Source organism: Hyperolius riggenbachi, chromosome 5, assembly GCF_040937935.1.
Source record: "Hyperolius riggenbachi isolate aHypRig1 chromosome 5, aHypRig1.pri, whole genome shotgun sequence".
NCBI lineage: Eukaryota > Metazoa > Chordata > Amphibia > Anura > Hyperoliidae > Hyperolius > Hyperolius riggenbachi.
In genome coordinates this window covers 39,878,763-39,897,310 of record NC_090650.1, presented here as the reverse complement: position 1 = coordinate 39,897,310, position 18,548 = coordinate 39,878,763, and the positions used below count along the sequence as shown (strand labels likewise).

The following is an 18,548-nucleotide window of genomic DNA, read 5'->3' as shown; positions in this document are numbered from 1 at the left end:
TTTCTTATTATGGAATAAGTGGGCAGAAAAATAACATGTCTTCGGATGTTTACGCTAGCTGCAGTACGGAAATATATCCCATTTAGAGAAAAGCTTCGCCCCGAGAGAAACCATTACAAACGTACACTAGCTTTGCCGCGGACGTCTATAGAGAAAGCGTAACAAACAGGCATATGTAATCATCGGAATCTACACAATCTAGAGGAAGGATTCTCCGCCTTCATAATGAAATCGCAGCCAAAATGCCACTCTTGTTACAGTTAAAAAAAAAAATGCCATTCTTGAGGACTTTTTGCTGGCTTTATAGAGGAACTATAGTAAAAATAACATTGAATAAAATGTCTAATTTCTTACATTCATTTATAGATTATTTAGTCAGTGTTTGCCCATTGTAAAATCTTTCCTCTCGCTGATTTACATTCTAAAATGTATCACTGGTGGTGATCTGTACGGAATGTTCGTTACTGAGAGTTCTATGCAGGGTTGCTCACCAGTGATCTCGAATTCGAATTTACCCGATTTCCATGAATCCAGACTCAAATTCGAATATCGATAACGATCACGAATACGAATTCGAATGCATCTGGATTTTACACTCGAATTCGGCCGTGATCACGGGTGTGCGAATCCGGATTCAGCTACGTCGTCGACCAAAACCTGCCGACTTTAAGGGTTAATAGCCAAGCCCCCTTAAATGCCAGAATCACCAAATTTGCAGGTTATGCTGAGAAGAAAAGTGGGAGCAAGGGGATTTTTTTTTTTTTTCAAAAAGACCTTCTATTTTTTGAGAAAATCGATTTTAAAAGTTTAAAGAAAAAAAAATGATACATTTACATGCCGCCGGTCAAAGAGTGTGGGAAATATTTCCCAGCAGTTAATAGCAAAGGCCCCTTGCATTATAGCAACATCAAATTTGCAGAATATGTTAAAAAGATAGTGGGAAATAATATTTAAAAAAAAAAAATTTACATTTTTAATTTTGGGGAATGTTCTGTCTGAGCGTGGGAAATCTGAAAGGCTAGGTGAGGTGACAGGTGAGGAGGCGGGGAGGACAGTGGGAGCGCTATGTGTCTGCAGGACGCATTCTAAGCTATAATTAGTATAGCTAATTGCCGGCCCGTGGGAAGTCTTCAATCAACTTGAAGATCGCAAGATAAGAGGATACTGTATTCGTTGGATCATTTACCGAGGATATTGGCATGGGAACATTTTTTTAAAGGTACTGTTATAATTTAAGTAGGCCTCAGTTACTTGGCCTGAGTTTTATGTAAAAGGCTTGTCCGCAGTGTATGCCTTTAAAATAAATAGAGGTTTTGTGATGCAGGCAGAGGCATCTCAGGGTCTGCGTGTAGCAGAGGATACACGCAGATACTGAGAACATGTTCCTAAGAGAAGGCCATCGGACTACTCTGACCTCAACCACAGGAACAGAAAACATTGGCCATGTTTACTAAACATCCACGGTCCTGCATGTAGGTCAAATGCCTCATTGATTATTAATCGAGTAGGCGGGTATGATGACACCACGAGTGGGTCCACCAATAGACTGATATAGGGGGTGGCGAAGATGATGTCATATTTAACTCTTTCCTAGTCGGTATTAAATCTGGAGCGAGCAATGGAGAACTCACTTCTGCTTCTTCCTTCTGCACTAGCTCGCAAGGCCGACTTGGACCTCTAAGCATGTTATTCCTTTCTGTAATCTGATATAATGTATGCTGTACATAGGTAGTTTAGTGTAACGTAGTTAGGAAGAAGGTACCTGATTGACTTCAAGAGGGAGTCTAATCACGAGCTTGTAATGCAACATGAAGATTGGCATGGCTAGGATATGATGAATGTATCTATCTGTATTCCTGTTTCCTGAATAAATAACGTAAACATTGAAGAAGCCTGAGAAAGTCTATATCCTGTTTGCGGTGTGGAGAGTCAAGTGATCTCACAGTCTGTGAGACGATGGTGTCGAAGCAAGGTGATTAGAACAGTTTATAACAGTGGTGCTGAAACCCTTCCCTGCCTAGCAAAACAGGCAGACGGGGCCGGGGCCTAAGAAGGTGTTTTCAAGATAGTCCACAGCAAAACAAGCGGAATAGACGGAAGCGGACGGTAAAGCTTATCAAGCTGATACTGATAAGTGGTGTGGAAAGTGTGCGGGAGCTAAGCACACGGCAGCAATTCGAGAAATCAGTGGCGAAACTCTTGGACGTTACACTGTGACTGCATTGTGCACTGTAGTCACCAGCCGAAATATGGGTCGAACGGGACACTCCGAGGCCAGCTTGCAACTCGCTGCGGGAGATGTCGATCCACTGAGCCAGTCCAGCGTGGGGACGGAGATGACGGTGATTAAAAGCTCAGAAAGTTCCGGAGTCCATGGAAGTTTCGCAGGTGAAGTTGCGGGAATGCTGATGAATTGCGAAGAATCTGCTGCTCAGGCAAGTTTGATTTACGTTGTGATATGGCGTTATCTGTGTTGTATTTTGTTGTTATAACAAGGAGAGGATAATGTGTTAATGTGTACAGTCTGTGTTAATTGCAGCGTGGAGGCTGCGTGCTTCATTTTTTTTTTTTGTTCCTCCTTCTATGTTGGTTTTGTTTTTCTCCCCGTCCAGAGACTGGGAGTGATGCCAGCTGTGTTTTCGCCTAGCAGAGAGCGCCCCGCGGAAGAGATAGGGGGGGGGGCGGCTGTCGAGCAGGTGGAGGGGGGAGAGAGGGGATAGAGGGAGAAAAGAGGAAAGCGAGTGTCTTTCTGTTTGTGAGATGTTCTGCACGTTTCTCGCATTTCCAGTCGGTGCTGCTGCTAACATGTTTTTTCAATGTCTGTATTGTGTTGAAGTTCTAGCTGGGATGTTAACAGTTAAAACAGTTACAGTGGTTTGGAGTCGTATAGCTCGCTCGGGCGGTTCTTAGTTATGTCTGTGATAGAGTGAGAAAGATTCCTACGTCTCTGGGGATCCGTATGTCTGATTGCAGTTCGGATTACAGCGGAGACGTGAAGGAATGCTGAGGCTGATTTTTGTGCACTGTGGATAGATGCTGTGTGTAACTATGCATAAAAATGTTTGTTCTGTGTGTATTTTGTTTTCTCTCCTAAGATATAGGAAACGAGAGGCTGCTATGGGAGCAGCCATCTTAGCTGGCAGTCCAGGACTCAAAATAGCGGCAGTGGAGAGAGCCCGCCCCCGAGAGTCATGGCCCCCACACGTCATGGCAGGGGGGAGGAGGGGCTGGGGGATCCACGTCACGTCAGGCTGTGCTCGCGGCTCCGGGCAGAGCAGCTGAAAGGGAGGGGGGTAGAAATACAGAGACATGCTACTGTGTGTCTCGGGTCTCAAAGTATTTCCCCAGAGGTTTTCCCTGAGTCCGTGGAAAGGAATGCCAGGATACGTGCAACAAGCTATTACTGTATGATTAGCAGGAGCACGGATAGGAAAAGTGTTTCCCAGCTAGGTGCAGGGACACACGTAGCAGTGCAGATCAGGAAAGGGTCTGTACTGAGTTGCTTATGGGATTATTCCTGTAAGTGAGGCACCTTGATGGGTGTTGCATGAGTTCCCAACAGTGCAGCAAGGGGGTGCCGGAGGTGGAAAAAAAGGGAGTTGACCAATACGGGTTTCCGTCGCCGCTGCTGCAGAGCGGTAACGTTTTTTCCGGTTTTGTCGTGGACGGGGCCAGAGCTGGACTGAGTGGTCTATGCTGGGCTGGAGCTGTTTTTTTGTGCGTTTTTTTTTCGTCCACTGATTGGTCAAATATGTTTTTTCCAGCTCCTATCAATTGTAGCACAAAGAACAAGGACTGACAGCAGTTCATGGGGCAATTATACAGATGATAAAATTGCCGTTTACAGAGTGACAGTGTATCAGAACGCTGTTTGCCATGTGACTACCTTCCATGTGGGCATTCAGGGATCTGCATACAGGCATGTGACGCTGGTATGCTTAGCCCTGCACCCTGTGTAGTTTAAGTGCAAAGTGCTCCTTCCTACAGGGAGGCAGCCGTTTTTTTGGTAGTCTAGGTAGTGGCACGGCAAACATGGATCAGAGGGTACAACACACAGAACTTCTAGCAGAGCTGGTATCGCGAGGAAGTTCTAGATAAGTAAATGCGATAATGAGTAAGAGCATTGCAGGCTCACCTGCAAACCGGCAACAGGTGTGGCATCCGTAATCTGTGCATGCGACGGCCGCGCATGGACAGATAAGGGGGGATGTGGAGTGAGCTGCAATGAGGTGAGAGCTTCCAAAGGTGAAGCGAGCTTCCAAAGGTGAAGTCCGCGGGAGCATATTTTAAACGGGTAAGTACTGAGGATAGTACTGAGGTAGGGGGGTGAAGTTTAACTCCAATCTACCAAAAAGAGTAAACAGAGTTCATGAGAACCATAAAGCAACGAGATCAATTACGTTACGATATATATTGATCAATTTAAAGTGTACAGAGTACAAGCCGCAGGGCGAATCCCAAATCATTAATAAGAATTGATTTGTTTGTATTTCGATTTCAGGTGTTTGGCAATATGGAATTGAGACAGCTGCAGTGCTGGCAGCAAAGCTGGAGATGTCAGTAAGCGAAAGGTTCCAGATGCCAATCTAAGTTTGGAGAAACACGAGATTCCTGAAATTGGAAAGAGACTAAAACACGAGATTCCTGAAATTGGAAAGAGACTAAAACACGAGATTCCTGAAATTGGAAAGAGACTAAAAACCGAGGTTCCTGAGATCGGAAAACGTCTAAAAAAACTGTCTGAGCAAAGCATAGTGCAAATTGCTAATGTTTTTCTTTCCCAAGGTGGTGCTTTTATAATGAAGAGTACCGTGCTGATGGTGATCCTAGGTTGCCATTTCGTCCTAGGAGAACGAAGAGAGGACATTCTCATGTATAATAAGGGGTTAATGAGAATGCAAGGCCCAAGCATGTTAATGTTTGGTGACAAAGGTACTAATCCTTTCACACCTCCCTCCGCTTGGCACAGATGGACCATGCAGGGACGGAGGAAAAGAGCACTTGTGCCAGGAGAAAGCAAATTTCATGGCACAAGGTGGGTGAAAGGTCTGAAGGGTCAAGTGTGCGGGCAGTGGGAATTTAATGGCAGTGTAAATCTGCTATTTAATACCACACTCCCAGAATCGACGCACCGATCCAAAGGTTTGTTAAAAGGTACATTGCAGTACAATGGGTACGTGCAAAAGGTGGAGTGTGTGATTCAGGGGTACCTTGTCTTGGTTATGCAGAGTGAGATGGTTCCAGATTGGAGAGGAACGAGTAGGAGGCGTCAATTCTCCTGCCGGAGAGACGCGGGGGACAACATCACACTCTGGAGCTACCAACAGAGAGTGCCTCTGAAACAACTTTACTCACGTAAAGGCTGGAAAGCCGAGGGTGGGTGGTTCTCGAAACAAGAAGTAAAAATCGAAATCAAGCCACATTTCCAGGTGACAAAGAGGGTGGGGAGAGCGGTCCCGGGGGAGGGAAAGCCCACACAGGGAACCCCATTCACACCACACGGGTCACAACAGGGGACGATATTACACAGTCCATATGCAACAGCTTATCCTCATGATAGTTGGGTAAGTGAAGAGGTACTCTTAATCGAACGATTGCAGAGAGTACAATCTTCCCGACCTCAGGTACATAGTGTGCCTCAGGACATAAGGGGGGGAAGAGGTCCAATCAGGACAGCTGGGGACATATTTTGTCAGCGAGAGATTGGACAAGGGGAGGTATATTAATTTTTCTGGAGAAGGATCTTTTGCATGGCAGCTTCGAGATGTTTGGGTGAACAAATGGAAACGGTGCAACATTCCTTTAGGCACCGCCACTTTCTTAGTTCCCACCTCAACCCGGGTCTTACACCAGGACCTGAGAGGTCAACCTTTTTTGGTGCTAGACGGGGAGGTGAAGCAAGTAGAGTTGTCCTCATGCGGGCAATTCTTGCAGAAGTACCTGCGTTGGCCGGGGCAAGTCAAATTTAGTGAAGAAGCCTGCAGGCTCAATAACGCAGAATGCGAGGCTACCATTCAAAAGATCCACCCTGAAGCCCAACCGATAGTTCCGGTGGCGGAAGGAAAGGTTTGGTTTTTTAACATAAGTTCTAATGATACATTCAAGGTATATTCTCATAATTGTTCCGATAAGGGGGAGTTTCCAAGGGGAACATATTGTGGGAGCGGAGATCCCATATGGATCCAGTCATCCAGGTTGGATGACGTTGTTTCTCAAATTGTTAAGAGAACTCTAAAGTGCAAAGTTTCACGGGTAGTTCCCGTCCTGAAAGAGAACATGACATGGGACAAAGGGGAACAGGTTTTGATCCAAGACGACCACATTTTGTTACAAAGGTTAAACAAACAGTACACTAAGTTAGAGGTAAGATTTCACCATGATACAGGTGATCTTCACGAGGTAGAATACAAAAATGAGCAGGTGAGTTCCAGTCTGACCTGGTGGACAAAGGTTCCGGTGATGTTCCAGGGACACTCGGACTGGGCCTCTGCAGTTCCAAAGTTCTTTCTACACCCACTGGTCGTCTGGATGGGGAAGACAACTTTAGGCATCATTATCGAGGTGAGGTTGCGTGTTAAAATTACGTAAAACAAATTAACCTGGTCCAGGAATAGGTGCCTCATAAACAATCTCCTGAACCAATAGTTTAAATTAAGGGATATACAGGGTTACGGGTATAGGTTTAGTAGTACCTGTGAGGGAGCTGATTGTATAAAGGCGCTCTTTTAGAAGGCACCTGGCACTGCTCCGTTTTGTAACAACCAAACGAGTTTCACTTTTCTGTGGTCATGCAAGTTTGTGAGTGATACGGAAGTGACGCAAATGCTGAGCATGTGGTATAGAGGGACTTAGAAGTAGGGCCTCCCCAGAGAGCCTGGTTACAGGAAGACCAAGAGGTCTTGCTCTCTCTCTTCCAGGGGTAATCGCCTAGAGCAGAGAAGTTGTGTGAGCACGAACATCGAGAAGTGAAACATAAAAGAAAAGAAACCAGGTACTGGGAGGTTCAGACGCTGGGATCTGCGGGTCAAGCCGTTTTAGGGGGGATTGTTATAATTTAAGTAGGCCTCAGTTACTTGGCCTGAGTTTTATGTAAAAGGCTTGTCCGCAGTGTATGCCTTTAAAATAAATAGAGGTTTTGTGATGCAGGCAGAGGCATCTCAGGGTCTGCGTGTAGCAGAGGATACACGCAGATACTGAGAACATGTTCCTAAGAGAAGGCCATCGGACTACTCTGACCTCAACCACAGGAACAGAAAACATTGGCCATGTTTACTAAACATCCACGGTCCTGCATGTAGGTCAAATGCCTCATTGATTATTAATCGAGTAGGCGGGTATGATGACACCACGAGTGGGTCCACCAATAGACTGATATAGGGGGTGGCGAAGATGATGTCATATTTAACTCTTTCCTAGTCGGTATTAAATCTGGAGCGAGCAATGGAGAACTCACTTCTGCTTCTTCCTTCTGCACTAGCTCGCAAGGCCGACTTGGACCTCTAAGCATGTTATTCCTTTCTGTAATCTGATATAATGGATGCTGTACATAGGTAGTTTAGTGTAACGTAGTTAGGAAGAAGGTACCTGATTGACTTCAAGAGGGAGTCTAATCACGAGCTTGTAATGCAACATGAAGATTGGCATGGCTAGGATATGATGAATGTATCTATCTGTATTCCTGTTTCCTGAATAAATAACGTAAACATTGAAGAAGCCTGAGAAAGTCTATATCCTGTTTGCGGTGTGGAGAGTCAAGTGATCTCACAGTCTGTGAGACGATGGTGTCGAAGCAAGGTGATTAGAACAGTTTATAACAGGTACAGGTAAGTATTTCTGGTTAATCAAGAACATTAAAGGACTTTTTTCGTCGTCGTGTTTTTATTTCATTTAACACTTTGTTAAATTTAACTTTGTACCCCTATACTAATTTCTCCTTCTTAAAGGGGACTCCCAGATGCCACCATGAACCCTCCCAGGGAGTTGTCGCCCCCACCTCCTCCTGGGGCACTGGAGGTAGGGAAGAGCCCCTTGTCCATGGATTGGACAAGGGCTCGGGGGGAGAGGGGAAGGCTTGGCCACCCCTCTCTCCCGGAGCCCCCCTCTCATACCATGGACCATGTGGGCTGGTATAGCTCAGGGTGCGAAGCCCCAGTCGGCCGGGGCTCCGCATTCTGGCTATCCCAGTTTGCATGGGGGACAAGGGGTTACAGAGGCTTGGGAAGGGGGTCCCCACGCCATTTTTTTCCAGATTTCCCACACTCAGAACATTCCCCAAAAATGTAAGGGGCCTTTGCTATTAACTGCTAAAGTCGGCGGGAATTATTTATGCTGATCTGTCATTGACCGGCATGTAAATGTATCGTTTTTTTTCTTTGAACTTTTAAAATCGATTTTCTCAAAAAGAAGGTTTTTTTGGGAAAAAAAAATTTCCCCTTGCTCCCACTTTTCTTCTTAACATAACCTGCAAATTTGGTGATTCTGGCATTTAAGGGGGCTTTGCAATTAACCCTTAGGGCCTGTTCAGACTATCTGCGTATGAAGAATGCGTTTAAAATCAAAGAAACGCAAGTTGCAAAACGCATGCGTTTTTCTTGCGTTCCAATGCGTTTTCTATTGCGTTTTGCACACACACGTGACCCAGGGGAAAAAAAAGAATTATGGGAACCGCAGAGGAAAACGGACGCTAAAAACGCAATAGTACGCGTTTTTGATACGCGTCCATAGACTTTCATTGCGTCCGTTTCTATGCGTGACGCACAGAACTGCGTGCAGCAATGCGGATGAGAAACGTATGCGTCTCATACGCATACATGTGAACTAGCCCATTCAAAAGCATTAGGAGCCGTTTCTATGCGTTTTTGGTACCCAGACAAGTTCCCTGAAAACGTCTAGGAACGCGCATAGTCTGACCAGGCCCTAAGTCGGCGGGTTTTGAATCACGAATTTGTGATCACGACTCGTGATCCGAATTCTCCCTGACCCGGATTCTAATCCACCCGAATCGAATTAGAGTCCATTCGAACCGGCCGAATCCGGATTCAATGTACTTGAATCGAATTTGGGTACATTCAAGTAGAGGGAGATATAGCTTGCTTGGCAGGTGTAAAAGCTGTTATTTCCCACAATGCAATGAGGTTCACAGAGAGCAAACTGTCAGGACCTTGGTCATGACATCAGACTGTGGGAGAGGTTTTACCACGATATCAGCCATACAGACCCCCTGATGATCTATTCAACAAACGGTAACGATTATTTTGGCATAATTTGAATAAGCAAGGGTTGGGTTGAATTCTTTCCTTCTTTCAGTTTTTCAGTGAAAATTCCTCCTCTGCTACAAAAGATGTCCCACACTGCTATCAATTGTAAGAACAGAAGCCTGCTTAAAGAGGAACTTCTGTGAAAATACCACAATAAGTAAAGTTTATATTTTTACAATATTCATTTATAGATTATTTAGTCAGTGTTTACCCATTGTAAAATCTTTCCTCTCCCTGATTTACATTATGACATTTAACACAGCGGCGACATCTTTAGCACTAGCTGCTGATCTCTGCAGAAAGGTCACCTTGAAGTGTACCCAAACCTTGGGAAAGAAAACACATACTTGCCTATGAAGAGGGAAGCCTCTGCATCTGATAGAGGCTACCCACACTGTCCACCATTGCTGCTCGCAGACCCTCCAAAGAAAGGGTTTGAAGATCGGGGCGCACCGCTTAAGGAACGAGAGCAGCTGTACTACACTCCTGCGTGAGAAGCTCCATACTACTGTGCTGGCGTGCCTGTGCTCGCGCAGTGTACATGAGGTAGAGCGTGACCTGGATCTTCTGGAAGTTCCTGGCGAGCGGCAGCAGCGGCGAGGAGTACACGTTAAGCCTCTACAGCAAGGCTGATGTGGCCCCTGGGCTGCACTAGCTTGCGCTGACTATTTCGTGTGTCAGGCCCTCTCCTCTGGCAGGCACACCTTTTGATTGTGCTTAGCTCCACCCCCAAAGCCAGGACATTGATGCTCTGCCCCCTCCAGCTGAAAAATCCAGTGCTAGACCCACCCCCCACCTATTAAGTTGGACAGCACTGCTCTTTAGAATCCAGAGGCTTCCCTCTTCTTCAGCAAGTATGTGTTTTCTTTTGCCTCAGGTTCTCTTAAACCATTTCAGCCCACAGGGATTTTTCACCTTAGTAATTAGAGCAATTTTCACCTCCCATTCATTCGCTAATAACTTTATCACTACTTAACACAATTTATTGATCTATATCTTGTTTTTTCCACCACTAATTAGGCTTTCTTTGGGTGGTACATTTTGCTAAGAATTTTTTTTTTATAAATGCATTTTAACGAGATTAATAAGAAAAAAAATAGAAAAAAACCATTATTTCTCAGTTTTCGTCCAGCTTTAAACGAATCCACGCTACCACAATTAAAACCTATGTATTTTATTTGCCGTTTGTCTCGGTTATGACACCATTTAAATTTTGTCCCTATCCCAATGTATGGCACCAATATTTTATTTGGAAACAAAGGTGCATTGTTTCCGTTTTGCGTCCATCACTATTTACAAGCTTATAATTTAAAAAAATTGTTCGTAGTATACCTCCTTCACATGCATATTTAAAAAGTTCAGACCCTTAGGTAACTATTTATGTATTTTATTTTTTTTTTATTGTAATTTTTTTTTTTTTCATTAAACATTTTATTTGGGTAATATTTTGTTGTGGGAAATAAACAGTTAATTTTTAATGTTATTATATGTGTAAATTTTAATGCAAAATGTATGTAGATGTAGTTTTACTATTTGAGTTTATTTTTTTCTCCTTGTGCTTCTCGATCACCGGAAGCACAAGGAGGACGGGGAAACTTTTTTTTGCAGAAAGACTGAAGCCTCTAGTAAGAGAGCTTCGGTTTTTCTGCTGGGGACACGGATCAGTGATTGGGAACTATGTTCCCATTCACTGATCCCAGGGCTACCGGGAAACAGCACGGGGGCATACCCGCAATTGCGCGCGGGAGCACCCTGAAGCGCGGCACCGCAGCAGAGCAGCCGCCAGGACGTGAGGATCACGTCCGGGCAGCTGCAATGGTTAAAGGATACCTGAAGTGACATGTGACATAATGAGATAGACATGTGTATGTACAGCGCCTAGCACACAAATTACTGTTCCTTTTTTTCTTTCTCTGCCTGAAAGAGGTAAACATCAGGTATGTAAGTGGCAGTTCCTATCTGAGTCAGGACTGGGTCAGACTACAGTGTGACCCTCACTGATAAGAAATTACAACTATAAAAACACTTTCCTAGCAGATACAAAGGGTCAATAGTTTATAGATTTTAGCTCTGGCATACTTCAATGAATGTGTCATTGAGCAAAAACAATAAAACAGTTAAAAGTTAAAAAGTAGATTTCATCAGTTGATTTTCGCCTTGGGTGTCCTTTAAGGATGACCAAGACCAGTTTGGCAAAATGAGAAACTGTACCGGTGTGTACGAACCCTGGACCGTAGAATGGAGGGTTATCTTACCTCCGTGCCGCTGTCCATCATCCCACCATTTCCACCTTCACAGCTGAACTTCTGGTTACAAGACTGGAAGTGTGAGGAAGATGGAGAGCTGTGCGACACAGGGAGCCCACTCTGCCCTGGCCTGGGCCTCGTACACACACCCCTCTCCCAAAACTGTTCTTGCTCCTCCCTCCATACAGACCCCAGTGATTACGCAGCTTCCTTTGAACAAAGAAAATCCCGTCGCAACTTCAATGCATTTTGGCGACGTTCAAACTTCTTAACAGTGCGTTCCCGCTAAGCTGACCTCGATTAAAGTGTGTGTACTTGAACATAGAAAATGTCAGCAATCACAGCTAAATGTAAAAGCCTCATTTATCTGTTTCAGTACTTGTGATGCCTTTGGCTGCGTTTTGCTCGCCTGCATTAGCTTAATAGCGACGATTTCTGTCTAAGAGGAAATGTTTTCAGATGGAACACAATAGGGCCCATAGCACTGAAGTGAACCACCTCAAAAAATGCTGAAAGTGAAGCCCCCCCCCCCCCCCACATTAGCTATCTTTACGTATCAGGTGGTGCTTTTCGCTGACAAGAAGCGCAATCAAATGTGTTGTAAGTGCAATTTCCAAACAGCCAGGTACTGAAATCCTACAGCCCGAGAGGCACTTCAGCTCTGTGTAATAGGGCACATTGTGATTTAGGAGAATATCTGACCAAGGCCGGTCACATATTGCTACAAACTATAAACATACGTCGCTCCTTAACTATTTAAAGGGAACCTAAACAGAGGGATATGGATGTTTCCTTTTAAACAATACCAGTTGCCTGGCAATCGTGCTGATCTCTGACTGCAGTAGTGGCTGAATCACACATCTGAAACAAGCATGCAGCTAATCCAGTCTGACTTCAGTCAGAGCACCTGATCTGCATGCTTGTTGAGGGGCTGTGGCTAAAAGTATTAGAGACACAGAATCAGCAGGAGAATCGGGCAACTGGTATTATTTTAAAAGGAAAAATCCATATCCTTCTCAGTTTAGGTTCCCTTTAAAGAGGAACTGTCGAGAAAATCTTAAAATAGGAAACACATACAAATAAGAAGTAAGTTTCCTCCAGAGTAAAATGAGCCATAAAGTACTTTTCTCCTATGTTGCCGTCACTTACAGTAGGTAGTAGAAATCTGACATTACCGACAGATTTTGGGCTAGTCCATCTCTATAGGGTATTCTCAGCATGGACTTAATTCTTTATAAAGACACTCCCTGAAAGAGATTTATACAAAGATGCTGGCCAGCCTCCCTGCTCACTGTACACTTTTTGGCAGTTGGACGGAGCAACTGCCATGCACTAAGTGTTTTTAAAAATAAAGAAAACCCTGAGAACCTCCCATAAGAAGATGAGCTAGTCCAAAATCTGTCAGTAATGTCAGATTTCTACTACGTACTGTAAGTGACAGCAGCATAGAAGAAAAGTAATTTATGGCTCATTTTATGCTGAAAGAAACATATTTCTTATTTGTATATGTTTACATGTATTTTACATTTTAAGATGTTCGCGACAGAGGTCCTTTAAGGACCATGCTAATTGAAATCTACACCCTGTTTTGATGCTGATCTGGCTGCCAGGGCGTAGATTTCAATCACTGCCCAATCACTTCCACCGATCTCGCCTCTGTCTCCTCATTGTCTCCCACCGCAGCTCACTCGCCCTGTCAGTCTCTGACGGCAGAGCCATGTGAGACGGTCAGGAGCAGATTTCATTGGCTCTTGGCCATGCCTATCAATGTATGCAACTCCCATAGGCTCACATTGATAGACACGGTCAGGAGCCAATGAAAGCGGCTCCTAACCGGCTCACATGACTTTGCCGTCATAGAGATGCCAGATTGGGTGTCCTGAGGATCCCGGCGTGGACGGCGGTTGCGGTGGGTATGTGCGGCGATTCGTCTGTATTCCGTCGTTATTGTACCAATGGTCTCTGGTCCTTAAGGGGACATGGACTGCTGGTACTTAAAGCAAACATTTTTTTAATTAAAAATATTTAGTTGCACCATACATAAACACTCCTTCAAGCCTATGAGCTTTCAGTGCATGCTTTTCACCCTTCTCTTTTCATAACTAGGGTTATACAGGTGGCAGCCATTACTTCTGAGCTTAGTAGGAGGTTTTAGATCATGGTTGTGTTTGTCATCAGCTACCCTCCCTCACAGGGGTGTTGTCTATGTGAAATCTCACACAAGCTGAAATCACCTCCCCTGTGACATCATCAGTAGCATCCTGTGTTTTTTTTTTTTTTATCTCCTCCACCAGTCTGCCGGATTTTGTCCCAGAAATATGAAAGGAAGGCAGGGGTTCCTCCAATAAATGTAAAATATTTTATATTTGTCATTATGCAGCTAAAAAAGGCTGCTATTTATTATTATAATTTAGAAAATAGATTTTATTTCTGAAAACTTGTATTTTTAATTTGGGTTTACTTTAAATGGTTGACATCTCTAGTGCTATGATTCTTCCCAGATTTTGCCTTCTAAAAGCGGTACAATGATGCGTATAGGGTATAGGCAGCAAGAAAGCAACTCCACAGTATAGGTAGCAAGAGAGTGGCCACTGTACAGGTAGCCAGAATCTGCCCCCCTTCCCCCAGTATAGAGAGCCAGAAAGGTCCTCAAACTATAGGTACACAGAACATGCCTCCCCCGGGCCCCCCCCCCTTCTTTGTAGGCAAAACAGATAGCCCCTCCCCTAGAAAGTGCTCCGCCATTATATGCGGGCAGAGATTCTCCCACCCACACTGCAGATAGCTAGAGAGTACCCCTCCTGTTCAGTGTAGGGCGCCAGAGGTCCCCCATCCCCTATGCAAAGTGCGCAGCGGAGCCCATTATTTCACTCACCTCCCTGAGATCTGGCCACATCCTGAAAAGTCTTCCTCCTGTCCTCGAGGGGGCGCTCTACCTCTATACTGAGATCACCCTCTGACCTCATGTAACAGATAGCACTCTCTGCATAGTGCTGGGGCCCCTGACCCAACACAGGGCCAGATTTATCAAGAGTGTCTGAGACAAAATATTAGAAGATTTTTTAGAAATCCATGCAGAACTGTCTCAGGCATCCTAAGAAATCACTAGATAGTGCAGATTCCTTCTAAAACTGTTGTAAAATAGGAGGAGCTAGGAAGGCCTCTCAGACAAGTGCAGTGTGTGCGGGGAATTGCTGTTGCTGAGGTAACAAACTCACCTGCTGTATTGATAGCAGCAGGCTCTGAGGAGGAATTCAGCAGGTGGGAGGAGCACATCACACATCATGTCTAGCCTGCACTCTGCAATCATGTCTAGCCTGCAGTTCTACATCTGTAGAACTGCTATCAAGCACTTCTTAATGTGCACCAGTTTAGGGATGGATTTGCACTTTTCTTAACTGTAGTGCAGCTCTAGAAATTCATGCTAAACTGCCACTATTACTAGGATTTAAGAAGGTTCTTATTGTCATGCAGAACTGTTATCCCTGCTGGTTAGAACAGATTACGAAGAAAAAACTGTCGGTAATGCGTTGATAAATCTCCCCCATAGAGTGTTGCTGTGACTCAAGGGTAGTAGGTGAGTGATTCTCAGAGCTCTGCTCCACACTCTGCATCTGGACCCCCTAGCAGTGTCCACTAATGTAGCTCATACCTTCCAACTTTTTGAGATGAGAAAGAGGAACACTTAAGCCATGCCCATGCCACACCCCTGATCACACCCCCGCCACGCCCCTAGTCACGCATACCATCAAGATTTTACAAGAAAAATATGCTGTTTTACAATTCAAACCACAATGGTCCTTTCTATCCTGGTTCATTTTCTTTCATATTAACATTTCATAGTTAGTAATATATCAATTTAATGGATGGGAATAAAGTTTAGAGTCAAACACATTTTTAGTAGAGAAATATATATATATTTACATAGAAAGAGGGACAAAGTCCTGAAAGAGGGACAAATGAGGAGGAAAGAGGGACAGAGGAACTGTCCTTTCAAAAGAGGGACAGTTGGGAGCTCAGGGTTACCGCTAACCAGGGCTGTGGATTTGGAGTTGGAGTCAGAGTCAGGGCAATTTTGGGTACCTGGACTGGAGTCGGACTCTGTGGTTTTCATAAACTGAGTCGGGAGTCGGATGATTTTCGTACCGACTCCACAGACCTGACCTGCAGTGAAAAGTAGCTGTTGGTGGAAATACCGCTAGAACAACACAGATCCTGAGTTAAACACAACTAACAAAATAGTTCCCTACCGGGGGAATAAAACTTAACATTTATTGATCCAGTTAAAAATAGAGTGAGACTGTCATATTGTTAGCTACAAACAAAGTTGATACAGTAGGTAAGTATAATTTGGAGAGAAAGCTCTCCCCCTACTTCAACTCAGAGTATTAAGTTATAAATTACAAACACCCCCCACCATATAAAAAACCCGACATGTTTCACTTCCTGATGGAAGCTTTATCAAGGGAAAAAGTGCAGTGCATTGGTGCATATAGTGAAAAGATAGATTACAAAGTAATTAAAACATTGTAGATAGTAGCAAAGCGTATAGGCCTATGACAACAGCCTAACCAACATGGCGAGGGAGCCCTCCTTTTATACTGTTCCAAGGTCACATGAGGTGGGTGCGGAGTAGGCGTACAACCACTCCCCTTTGCGGCTTGGAAGAGTTTTTAAGTTTTCACGTCCTTCTAAGTAAGTATAAGTTACCACAAGTAAATATCAAATGGACAAACCAATGCGCTGTGGATATTTCTCCTTGTGGGAGCCCTAATCTCTCTATAAGGGCCTTTTTCGGGGTCCATGGGGATGTATAGAGCCCACCCTTGATTGGATAATACTGTGACTGACAGGTGTCTGGACCTATGAGGAAAGGGGAACGAAGGGGAGTGGTTGTACGCCTACTCCGCACCCACCTCATGTGACCTTGGAACAGTATAAAAGGAGGGCTCTCTCGCCATGTTGGTTAGGCTGTTGTCATAGGCCTATACGCTTTGCTACTATCTACAATGTTTTAATTACTTTGTAATCTATCTTTTCACTATATGCACCAATGCACTGCACTTTTTCCCTTGATAAAGCTTCCATCAGGAAGTGAAACATGTCGGGTTTTTTATATGGTGGGGGGTGTTTGTAATTTATAACTTAATACTCTGAGTTGAAGTAGGGGGAGAGCTTTCTCTCCAAATTATACTTACCTACTGTATCAACTTTGTTTGTAGCTAACAATATGACAGTCTCACTCTATTTTTAACTGGATCAATAAATGTTAAGTTTTATTCCCCCGGTAGGGAACTATTTTGTTAGTGGTGGAAATACCGCCAAAGGGGCTAAGGACCCCTTCAAAATACCCAAAACACCACTTTCCAACCTCTTTCTGAAATGATTGATAAACATAGGTCAGAGGAAAGACACACATTGTAATTTCACACTGAATACGCACCCCCCCTACCCCTTTCCCCAACCTGTAATATGCTTCCTGCAAATAAAAAAACATGTGAATGATGGAATTGGCTCAAGTGATTTTTTGGAAGCATTTTGCACACCTCCTGCTGTTGCCAATAAAATACAATTTAACGCAAGTATTGAAACATTACAGATCATGTTAATGCTTACGATACCATAGTGCAAATACTCTGTTTTGCCGTGACGCACATGATCTGTCCTCCTCAGTCTTTCAACTGGGGAGGGATTGAACAAAACATTTTAAAAGGTTTAAAGGACAACTGTAGCAAGAGGGCTATGAAGGTTGCCATATTTATTTCCTTTTAAATGATACCGGTTGCCTGGCAGCCCTGCTGATCTATTTGACTGCAGTAGTGTCTGATTCACACACCTGAAACAAACATGCAGCTAATCTTCACAGACCTGACAATGTCAGAAACACCTGATCCGCTGCATGCTTGTTCAGGGTCTATGGATGAAAGTATTAGAGGCAGAAGATCAGCAGGAGAGCAAGGCAACTGGTATTGCCTAAGAGGAAATAAATATGGCAGCCTTCATAGGACTCTTGCTACAGTTGTCCTGTAGCACAGTCACAAATGCTATTCGTGGTTACTGCCTAATCCACTGATAATACTATAAAAATTATTTTAGAAGTACCGGTAAAAAACAGTCACACAATAATTTACACCAGGATATAAGACAGTCATTAAATTGGATTCTCATTACCTTTCAGGCGATGGCTTAAGATCTGCTCCAAAATAGAGGCAAAGTTTAAAAATTCAGGTGCAGAATCATCAATGGTCTCAAAACAGGAACGGTCAATGAGGGTCTTCACAGAGAACCTGGAATACACAGAGAGAGCTGCTCAGTTATACAGCCAGGGGAACACACCCCTATTAATTTAAGGCAAACTTGAAGTGAAAATAAAAAACGTATGAGATAAATAAATGTCTTTAGGACTAATCCTAAATCCGATTCTTATTTTCATGTTGAGGGCTGAAAATCCAGATCTGAAGTTTAAACAAGCAGTTGTGCCAGTGTGACATTATATTTGGTTTGTTTCGCTCCCATGCAGAGAAATAATGAGCTACTGAGTTTTTCATCACAGCACAAAGTCTGCAGCGCATTGCCACATGGTCCATGCATGCTACACGGATTATTATTAATAATTTATAGAGATGGAGAACCTCGGATTTTAGGTTCGCGAACCTCGAAAGCCAACTTCCAAAAAAGTTTAGGTTCGCGCGAACTTGCGAACTGGCGATAGACTTCAATGGGGAGGCAAACTTTGAAAATTACAACCATTTATGCTGGCCACAAAAGTGATGGAAAAGATGTTTCAAGGGGTCTAACACCTGGAGGGGGGCACGACGGAGTGGGATACACGCCAAAATTCCCGGGGAAAAATCTGGATTTGACGCACAGCAGCGTTTTAAGGGCAGAAATCACATTGCATGTTAAATCGGAGGCCTAAAGTGCAGGCTTGCTCTACAGGACTCCCGAATGCGAATTTACCCGAATTATTCGGGTAAATTTCAGCGTTCCCGAAGTCGAAGCCGAATGCGCCGGACCCGAAGCTGAAGGCGGCCGAATGTACGCA

The 18,548-nt window shown here is 44.2% G+C and overlaps 1 protein-coding gene across 2 annotated transcripts in view; it reads right to left on the bottom strand.

The window, feature by feature from the left end:
- The window catches only part of RUNDC3B (RUN domain containing 3B), a 237,546-nt gene that overhangs the window by 138,608 nt on the left and 80,390 nt on the right, over positions 1-18,548 (bottom strand). For both annotated transcript variants that reach the window (XM_068238567.1, XM_068238568.1), the window contains exon 2: positions 17,675-17,790. In XM_068238567.1, the coding sequence (XP_068094668.1) occupies positions 17,675-17,790 (116 nt within the window). The remainder of the gene's footprint in view (positions 1-17,674; positions 17,791-18,548) is intronic.